Genomic DNA, 10,077 nt, shown 5'->3' with positions numbered 1-10,077 from the left:
GCTGACTGGCCGGAGACTCGGATCGCGGATTCCCCGGTACGTGAGCCGCGCTCCGGAGACTGCGGGCCGGACACTCCCGCTCCGCGCCCCGTATCATGGTGAGCGGCCCCGGGCGTGGACCTGCTGCTGAGCCGCTCCGCCGCCGCCTGCGACCATGAGCTTCCCGGACCTGCGCCAGAAGCTGCTGTTCTGTGCCAGTGACTGCGAGGAGGAGGACGGCAACAGCACCGGCGAGGACTCGGCCTTCCAGGAGTCTGACTCCCCCAGCGGACAGCCGCAGCACGAGAGCCCGGGGGCCCGTCCCTGGGAAGAGGACGACGACGAGGAGGAGGAAGGCCTGGGCTCGTCGCCCCTCAAGTCCCCCGGAGATGAACTGATGAGCGGCTCCCCGCACCGGAGACTGCGGCGGGAGGTCTCCAGCTCCCCGGCCCCGGACTGTCCCGGCACCCCGCCGCACAAGACCTTCCGCAAGCTGCGGCTGTTCGACACCCCGCACACCCCGAAGGTGAGAGCCCGACACCGGGGGGACTGACACCCGCACACCCCGAAGGTGAGAGCCCGACACCGGGGGGACTGACACCCGCACACCCCGAGGGGGAGAGCCCGACACCGGGGGGGACTGACACCCGCACACCCCGAGGGGGAGAGCCTGACACCACACCCGCACGCCCCGAGGGGGAGAGCCCGACACCGGGGGGACTGACACCCACACACCCCGAGGGGGAGAGCCCGACACCGGGGGGACTGACACCCGCACACCCCGAGGGGGAGAGCCCGACACCGGGGGGACTGACACCCGCACACCCCGAGGGGGAGAGCCCGACGCCGGGGGGACTGGCACCCGCACACCCCGAGGGGGAGAGCCCGACGCCGGGGGGACTGACGCCCGCACGCCCCGAGGGGGAGAGCCCGACGCCGGGGGGACTGACGCCCGCACGCCCCGAGGGGGAGAGCCCGACGCCGGGGGGACTGACGCCCGCACGCCCCGAGGGGGAGAGCCCGACACCGGGGGGACTGGCACCCGCACACCCCGAGGGGAGAGCCCGACGCCAGGGCGACTGGCGCCCGCACGCCCCGAGGGGGAGAGCCAGGCGCCGGCGCGCCCCGAGGGCTTGTGCATCTAACGTTTAGACTTCTCTGTTGGTGCCTATGACAGTTCTTCCTGTAAGGCCCCCGGTGCTGCTGATTGGCTGTGTGGGGACTTGTGCGTTGTATATAAACAGTTTCCAGCCAAGGGGCGGCGTGTGGTGCAGTGCATGCCCAGGACATGCCTTGTGTAATGTGACCACCGCCTCTCATCACCCCGGGGTCCATGGACGTGTAGACTGCAGTCACGGGGGATGGTGGTTTTCCAAGTGCAGGTTGTCAGTGGCACTGCTGGGTGGGGAAGGTCGTAATGATTGGGGGCTTGTTTGCTGAGGTCAGGACCATACGTGTCACTGTACACACAGCGGGGGGGCAGGGATGTGGACACCGCGGAACTGGTGTCCTGTGTCCCCTATAGCCCCAGACCTCTATACTGGACGAGTGCTGCACCTGAGGCTGCTCCAACTGCAGTGTAACCCGTTATTACATGTCGTTATGTCTGCTGTGTGTGGAGCGCGCGCTGTGTGGAGCGCGCGCTGTGTGGAGCGCGCGCGTGTGTGTGTGGAGTCATGGCCAAAAGTATTGAGAATGAGACAAATAGTAATTTTTCCAAAGTTTACTGCTTCATTTTTTGTAATGGCAATTTGCATCTACTCCTGAATGTCAAAGAGTGATCAGCTTAACAGCAATTACTGTACTTGCAAAGTCAATATTTGCCCAGAAAATGAACTTTAACCCCCAAAACACATTTCAACATCATTGCAGTCCTGCCTTAAAAGGAGCAGCTAACATCGTTTTAGTGATTGATCCATTAACACAGGTGTGGGTGTTGATGAGGACAGGGCTGGCGATCAATCAGTCATGATTAAGTAAGAATGACATCACTGGACACTTTAAAAGGAGGCTGGTTCTGGGTATCATTGTTTCTCTTCAGTTAACCATGGTTATCTCTAAAGAAACACGTGCAGCCATCATTGCACTGCACAAAAATGGCCTAACAGGGAAGAGTATCGCAGCTACAAAGATTGCACCTCAGTCAACAATCTATCGCATCATCAAGAACTTCAAGGAGAGAGCTTCCATTGTTGTCAAAAAGGCTCCAGGGCGCCCAAGAAAGACCAGCAAGCGCCAGGACCGTATCTTAAAACTGTTTCAGCTGCGGGATGGGACTACCAGCAGTGCCGAGCTTGCTCAGGAATGGCAGCAGGCTGGTGTGAGTGCTTCTGCACGCACTGTGACGCGGAGACTCTTTGAGCAAGGGCTGGTTTCAAGGAGGGCAGCAAAGAAGCCACTTCTCTCCAGAAAAAAACATCAGGGACCGACTTATATTCTGCAAAAGGTACAGGGAGTGGACTGCTGAGGACTGGGGCAAAGTCATTTTCTCTGATGAATCGCCTTTTCGATTGTTTGGGACATCTGGAAAACAGCTTATTCGGAGAAGAGGTGAGCGCTACCACCAGTCTTGTCTCATGCCAACTGTAAAGCATCCTGAAACCATTCATGTGTGGGGTTGCTTCTCAGCCAAGGGAATCGGCTCACTCAGTCTTGCCTAAAAACACAGCCATGAATAAAGAATGGTACCAGAATGTCCTCCAAGAGCAACTTCTCCCAACCGTCCAAGAGCAGTTTGGCGCCCAACAATGCCTTTTCCAGCATGATGGAGCACCTTGCCATAAAGCAAAGGTGATAACTAAATGGCTCATGGAACAAAACATAGAGATTTTGGGTCCATGGCCTGGAAACTCCCCAGATCTTAATCCCATTGAGAACTTGTGGTCAATCATCAAGAGACGGGTGGACAAACAAAAACCAACAAATTCTGGCAAAATGCAAGCATTGATTATGCAAGAATGGACTGCTATCAGTCAGGATTTGGTCCAAAAGTTGATTGAGAGCAGCCAGGGAGAATTACAGAGGTCTTGAAGAAGAAGGGGCAACACTGCAAATATTGACTTGCTGCATTAACTCATTCTAACTGTCAATATAATCTATTGGTACTCAGAATATGATTGCAATTAATTTCTGTATGTGATATAAACATCAGACAAACACTAAGAAAAACCAGAGGCCAGCAGATCATGGGAAAATATCATTGGTGTCATTCTCAAAACTTTTGGCCATGACTGTAGAGCTGTGTGTGTGTGTATAGAGCCGTGTACTGCCGCCACCCCCTGTGTGTGTATAGAGCCGGTCTGCGTCCCGTGCGGCTCCTCCAATCCTCTGTGCTGGAATGTGACGAGTTGGGGGAGGGGCGTGCTGCCCTCTGTATACAGCCTGTCCCGTGCTCTTTCTACCTCTATGTACCAGGTTGCATTCCCCTTTGCGATCCCTTGGTGTGATCCCTGGGGGTCCGGCAGCCCCTCTTGTGCTGGCTGCTGTGGATTCTGCTGCACTTTAGTGTTACTGCACAGGTGATCTCTGGACCGGTGCTGCCTGCTGTTCTCTTTGACTGCCCCCTCCTGGTGAGCAATCACACGACCCATTAATGTGCTGCCTCCTTTCTCTGCAGAGTTTACTGTCCAGAGCTCGTGGCATCGGCTCCAGCGGATTGAGGAACAGAGGGGTCTCTCTCTTCCGAGATGTGGATAAGTCCGAAAGACAAGACTTGGTGTACAGAGCCCCCCAAGTGAACATTAACCCCTTCACCCCAGTGTCCGTGGATCTGCAGGGCTCCAGCGAAGGCTGTCAGAGGAGGAAGAGGGCGCACTGGAATGAGTGAGGCTTTTCCCTTTCTGCTTTGTTTCGGGGCCTGGCTCCGCACAGGGGTCTACTCGTTGCCCCTGCGGTCGGTGTTCGGCTTTGTCTGCTGTATCTATAGTTTCTCTGTGGCTTCTTATGTAATGCTGGTCTTATGTTCAGCTCCTGCGGTGAAGATATGGAGGGCAGCGACTGTGAGCTGCTGGAGGAAAGCATCCGACCGGCTAAGGTAAGGCTGAGTCTGATGGCTGGCCAAGAAATCACTGACTGCCAGGAAATCACTGACTGCATCAGACACCCTGGGGATTTATCGCCGTCTCCTTCCATCCACAGAGGATCACAATCACGGAAAGTAACATGAAATCCCGATACGCCATCGAGTTCCACGAGCTGGAGAAGATCGGCTCCGGGGAGTTCGGGGCGGTGTACAAGTGTGTGAAGAGACTGGACGGCTGCGTCTACGCCATCAAGCGCTCCAAGAAGCCCCTGGCCGGCTCTGTGGACGAGTAAGTGCCGCAGGGGGAAGTGACCGCACCGGCCGTGTGTGTGAGCAATCACCGCGCCGCCGGCCAGGCTGAGCCCCCCGCCACGCTGAGCCCCCCTGCCTTCTCTCCACAGGCAGAATGCACTGCGGGAAGTGTATGCACACGCCGTCCTGGGGCAGCACCCACACGTGGTGCGGTATTACTCGGCGTGGGCGGAGGACGACCACATGCTTATACAGAACGAGTATTGTAATGGTGAGTGGTCTGCTGGGTTTATGGGGGGGCGCGCTGTATCCAGGCTTATACTGTCTGCTTGTGTGAACAGAGCCTTAGGTGATCTGCAGCAGCGGGTTGTGCGCTGCTGTTACTCGTTACCATCCTGAGCTCCATGTTCTTGGTCCCCAGGTGGCAGCTTGGCAGACGCCATCAGTGAAGACTACCGCACCATGCACTACTTCACCGAGCCGGAGCTGAAGGACCTGCTGCTGCAGGTGGCCCGCGGGCTGAAGTACATCCACTCCATGTCGCTGGTGCACATGGACATAAAGCCTAGTAAGTCTCCGTCTTGCTGTGTGCGTCCTGGCCACTCTGCGCTCGTCCCTGACACGGCGTTTTCCCCTTCCCCCAGGTAACATATTCATATCCAGGGCAGAGGTTCCCAGCACGACGGTGGATGAAGTGGACGACGAGGAAGGTAGCCCCCGAAAAGTGACCTATAAAATAGGTAATGGTGTGGTAGATCTGTGCGATGGTGCGCAGCGAGCGATGGTCTGCAGGTAACCAGTCGTCTCCTACGCAGGTGACCTCGGTCATGTGACCAGGGTGTCCAGCCCGCAGGTAGAAGAAGGCGACAGTCGGTTTCTGGCCAACGAAGTGTTACAGGAGGTGAGTGCCCTGCCGCTTGTGGTGGTGGGGGGGGGGGGAAGAGACCCTGTAGGTTTCAGACTGGTACTGATTACGGAGGTGACCTATGATTTGTTCAAACTAGGATTATTCTCAATTACCGAAAGCTGACATTTTTGCCCTTGCCCTGACGGTCTGGAGTGCGGCCGGGGCAGAACCGCTCCCAACTAACGGGGAGCAGTGGCACGAGATCAGGCAGGGCCGGCTGCCCACCGTGCCGCAGGTGCTGTCCCAGGAGTTCTTGGATCTCATAAAGGTAAGTGCCTGACGTGTCACCACATAGAAAGCTCCCTGTAGTTTGTAATGAATCCAGAATATTCTCCAGCCCTGCGGCTGCTGATCCGGGAGCTGATCCTGACCCTACCGGGGTTACCCGCTGTAGCTACTGCGGGGCGGCTGGTGACTACCTGTAACTTGTGCTTCTGTCTGAACCTTGCTTTCTTCTCCTTGTAGCTTATGATTACTCCAGATCCGGATAAAAGGCCGTCGGCCGTGGCCCTTGTCAGACACTCGATTCTCCTGTCCGCGTCCCGGAAGAGCGCCGAGCAGCTGCGGATAGAGCTGAATGCGGAGAAGTTCAAGAACGCGCTGCTGCAGAAGTATGGCCGCCTCCGCTTACCTGTATATAGCACAGTGCTGATGCTGTAGTGCCCCCTATAATCAGTACTGCGCTCCTTACTCACAATCTTCTTCTTCTTCCTCCAGGGAACTGAAGAAGGCACAGATTGCAAAAGCCGTAGCCGAGGAGCGAGCACTGTTTCCTGACAGAATGACCACGCGATCCACGTCGCAGAACAGAACCTCCCGCCTCATCGGGAAGAAGATGAACCGCTCTGTCAGCCTCACTATATATTGATGTGTATATAGACTGATGACCGCAGACTCTTTTGGCTTTTAATGGCCGCCGCCGGTCCCGAGCGTTGGACATAATGGGTCAGATCCTGCCATCAAGGAAGATGCGGGACGCACCGGCCCAAGCTCGCGATGCCACATGGGTGGCATTCTGGGCGTGACGTCGTTAAAAGAATCGTTTCATGGATGCCAATTCTGGTGGTCCTTATTTCACCCACCCCCGCTATTGGGGGTAAATCCCGATGGGAGTGAATTGGAGCCATCAGCAAAACAGATGCGTGCTCGGGTCTTGCCCGGTTCCTGACGATGGATGTTGTCCGGCTCCCGGCGTCTGGTCTTGTCCGGTTCCCGGCGGCTCCTGACTATGGATGTTGCCCGGCGGCCGGTCTTGCTCGGTTCCCGGCGGCTCCTGGCGATGGATGTTGCCCGGCTCCTGGCGATGGATGTTGCCCGCTATCTAATGTGACATTACTGTCATTACCGTTCCTTTAGTTGTAAGTCAGCAGATTGCACTCATGCGGTGTCCTCTGTTCTTGTACAGTTGTATTATACATTTCCGCTTTCTTTGTGTATAGACTGTAGGACCCTCGGCGCCGGCCCCTCGTTGGTCTCGCTACATTTTTATCTTGTGGTTTTTGTATATTCGACTTTGAGCACTTTCTCTGCACCGGGTGAATCCTCGGCGACCGCCTTGTGACAGTTGCTGCTATTTTTTTTTGTTTTGACATTTTCTGTACACCTTGTAGCATTAAACAATCAGTGTCGGTGACCCCCCCCCCCCCCCATGATAGCAACACCCGGCCGCCCTCCACCCCCCCCCCCCAGGCGGAGGAGGCGCCAAGATCAATTCTCCCGGATTTCTCATGCACCTTTTTTTTGTACAATGTATTTTTTTTTTTTTTCTTCGGGGTCTTGTTCATACTGGAAACGTCGATCACACGTCCCCCGTCTGTTCTGTGTTTGTAAAGAAACGTCTGGACCCGAAACGAAGGATCCGAGTGTCGTCTGCCGAGGCCGAGGTCTGCAAATCAGTCGCTGCTCTGCTTGTGTTTGGGAGTGATAGTCTGCAGCCGTATAGGAGGGGGGGGGGGGGGGGCGCTCAGCTTGTCAGTATTGTGAGAGAGGAGTCTATGGGAGGTTGTCACATTTGATTAGCACCAAAAGCACAATGTGAACATCGCCTTAGTAAGTGGGTCAGTCAGGGCCGCGGCTCCGGAGCTCTGGCCATCTTTGCACAGGGGCGTCTGCTCTAGAGATTTCCGTGGTCATTGGTTGTATCCCGGCCTGCGATCTTATACAATAAGAAATGGCCTGGAGTGATTAAAGGGAGCAAGACAAGAGGTGCGGAGGCGGGGCGGGCAGCAGAGACTGGGTGGGGCGGGCAGCGGAGACATACTTTTTAAAGTGGTCTGTGGACTCTGCGACCTAATGACTTGTCCGATGTGGTTCCTCGAGGCTTCTCCCCGCCCGGCTCCTCCTGAATTGACGGATCACATAATAAGAGACCTGTCCGGTTAGTGGAGCCATGGTTGGGGAGAAGCCACAGGGACCTCTCCAGGCCGCGTCAAATGTGACACTGTAATGATTTCCTGTGATGTCATGTGACTGTGACTCGGTCATTAAAGGGATATTCCCATGTCCAAGATCCTATCCCCAATATGTAGCAAGGGTAATGATATTAGCAAATAACTCCCAATTATAAATGTAATATAGTTCTTCTGATTCACTGTCGCTTACCCCATGTGCAGGGCATTGCAGGAGCTTAGGTAACCAAGGTTACGACCACACATATAGTGACTGTTAGTTGCTAGTGCTCATCACCTTGGATACCTAAGGTCCTGCAATGCCCTGGACTTTGAGTAATCGACCTAGTGAATCAGAAGTACTATACTACATTTCTTATAGGAGGTATTTGCTAATATTAATGGCGCTATAATAATATTATTACACCTACTGCATATTGGGAATAGGGTCTTGGAGATGGGAATACCCCTTTAACGTGTCCACGTTTGTTTACTGTTACTGATTGCAGGTCTCATGCTCCTCGCTTGCCATAGACTTTAATGTAATTCTCACTCGACGGCCGCTTGTCAGTGATTTGGCTTTTTTTTTTTTTTTTTTTCCTTTGCAAAATTGCAGCTCTAAAATAGTTTGTGCTGCAGCAGCGTTTTTTTTTTTTTGTCCATGCACGTGTCTGAGAACCGCTGCAGCGCAACGTAACGCAGCCGGGCGCTGGTTCATGGTCCTGTGAGCCTCCGGTCAGGTTCCCTTTAAAAAGCTGATTCAGAGACTCCCACCCTCCCGTCTTTGCTGCCTCCAACCTACTTGGCGTCGCCTGCGGAGCGTCGCCGGTTGTCGCCTGCGGAGCGTCGCCGGTTGTCGCCTGCGGAGCGTCGCCGGTTGTCTCCTGCGGAGCGTCGCTGGTTGTCGCCTGCGGAGCGTCGCCGGTTGTCTCCTGCGGAGCGTCGCCGGTTGTCGCCTGCTGAGCGTCGCCGGTTGTCGCTCCTTTTAAGTGCAGATCTGCTGTCGGCTTTGGATCGTATAGACTATTATGTAAGCTAGAATCCTGTAACTCTAGATGATTCTCTGTAAATAAAGTTCTCGTGCCTTTCTCCGCCTCATTGTTCTGGTTTTTATTTAATGGGGTTTTGTAAATCTGCGTTCACACACTGGTTTCCGTTGGGGTGTCGGTCATTGTAAAGGTAAAACGTGGCCGATCCTGTGAACCGAGTCTTGAAGGAACACCAGGTATTTCCATATATGCAAATAAGACCCGAGAGGAATTCACCGTGTACGTCGTCTGCCGCCCGGCAAGCGTCCGTTCACACTGTATGTTACCGGCCTAGAAAGGGAAAGTTAAGTGTCGAGAGGTGAAAATATTTCCCAACAGTAGGATTCTCAACGGTAAGTCCCGGGATCTTGATCCAAGGACCCCAAATATTAGCACATTTTGTAATTACCTTTATTTAAAAAAAAATAAAAAAAAGTCCCCGTTTTATGGTGGAGGAGGTTGTATCCAGTGAGAAGCAATAGTCAGTATTCTGGCCGGACCGTTTGCCACCGGATCCCCGGGGAGATCTGCAATGACTCCCAATGAACATGTTTTTCGGATCTGGGTTCATTACAATAAATTCTGTTGATTACCGTATTTTGTGGATTATATGATGCACCAAAAAATTTTTTTTTTGGGGGGAAGGGGGGTGGGAGAGATTGGAAAATAAAATGGCGGTGCCTCTTACCGGTTTTTACTGGGGGATGTGGCAGTGGTGCGGGGGGTGCTTGGGCGCTCATTAGAGGTCGGCGCCGGAAAGCGGAGCCCCCTTTGCCATTCAGTTCCCTGTGGTGGGCTCGGAGGTGGCGCAGATTCAAAACTTTTTAGCCTCAGAGAGTGAAAGAAGCGGCGTTACACCTAATACAATCCTCCGCTATCGCTCCTACATCAGCTTTATTCTGTCTTGTTGCATTTTGCACAGTAATAATCTAAATAACCTGTGGAAATAATGTCGCTATCCAGGCCACGGAATTGTGCAATATATATATATATATTTATAATCCCATTATCAGCAGGTCGCCCCTTCCCACAGCTGCGATGTGGAGACGACACCACGCTTTTCTACACACCGGTCTACAAATGGCGTCAGGATTATCCCGGCCTGAGCTCTCGCCGATTCTCTTAATGAGCAGTCCTGACCATTTTTCCAAATTCTTCCAGAATAGCCGTTACCAGTTTAATTGAAGAGGAAGAAACAAGAAGATGTCAGAGATATGCGTTCTCCCACCTAACCCCATCTACATCCTTTTACCTCTGAAGATGCACCTTTAAGACAGGCTGAGCGTCCTATGGCAAAAAGTAGGGGAGATGGGGGGGCGACCTGGACGTGTGTCCCTCCCCAGTGCCGACAAGCTTTCATTAACCCTTATTCTAGCAGTTGGTTCAGTATACAGCAAATTACTTTCCATTTCCAGCCTCTGCTGTCTGTGAATGAGGACGCTGTATCCTGTGCAGTGCAGTGCGTGCAGAGGCGACAGCAGCCAGTCTGCGCAATACTGGGCT

At 54.0% G+C, this 10,077-nt stretch overlaps 1 protein-coding gene across 2 annotated transcripts; it reads left to right on the top strand.

Moving 5' to 3' along the window:
* The first annotated feature begins 139 nt into the window (after positions 1–139).
* WEE1 (WEE1 G2 checkpoint kinase) lies at positions 140–8,648 on the top strand. 2 transcript variants are annotated; one of them, XM_073659013.1, is made up of 11 exons: positions 140–505; positions 3,596–3,801; positions 3,946–4,012; positions 4,117–4,289; positions 4,402–4,523; positions 4,674–4,820; positions 4,897–4,992; positions 5,068–5,153; positions 5,257–5,427; positions 5,625–5,770; positions 5,877–8,647. In XM_073659013.1, the coding sequence occupies exons 1-11, from the start codon at positions 155–157 to the stop codon at positions 6,025–6,027; spliced, it is 1,716 nt and encodes a 571-aa protein (XP_073515114.1). In that variant the 5' UTR covers positions 140–154; the 3' UTR covers positions 6,028–8,647. The 2 variants fall into 2 exon arrangements, with proteins under 2 accessions (XP_073515114.1, XP_073515113.1); XM_073659012.1 differs by lacking the exon at positions 140–505 and adding an exon at positions 1,326–1,361 and having other exon boundaries at positions 5,877–8,648.
* The last annotated feature ends 1,429 nt before the right edge of the window (positions 8,649–10,077 follow it).

The sequence above is a fragment of the Phyllobates terribilis genome, unplaced genomic scaffold (genome assembly GCF_046119375.1).
Source record: "Phyllobates terribilis strain yellow unplaced genomic scaffold, ASM4611937v1 Scaffold_13__5_contigs__length_258822181, whole genome shotgun sequence".
NCBI lineage: Eukaryota > Metazoa > Chordata > Amphibia > Anura > Dendrobatidae > Phyllobates > Phyllobates terribilis.
The sequence above is the reverse complement of the archived record's forward strand: the minus strand, read 5'-3'. Positions and strand labels throughout refer to the sequence as shown.

Coding starts and splice junctions, on each gene's coding strand:
- WEE1 (XM_073659013.1), top strand. CDS start 155: ATGAGCTTCCCGGACCTGCGCCAGAAGCTGCTGTTCTGTGCCAGTGAC. Junction 3,802..3,945: donor AAGAGGGCGCACTGGAATGA/GTGAGGCTTTTC, acceptor TCTTATGTTCAG/CTCCTGCGGTGAAGATATGG. Junction 4,993..5,067: donor AAAAGTGACCTATAAAATAG/GTAATGGTGTGG, acceptor TCTCCTACGCAG/GTGACCTCGGTCATGTGACC.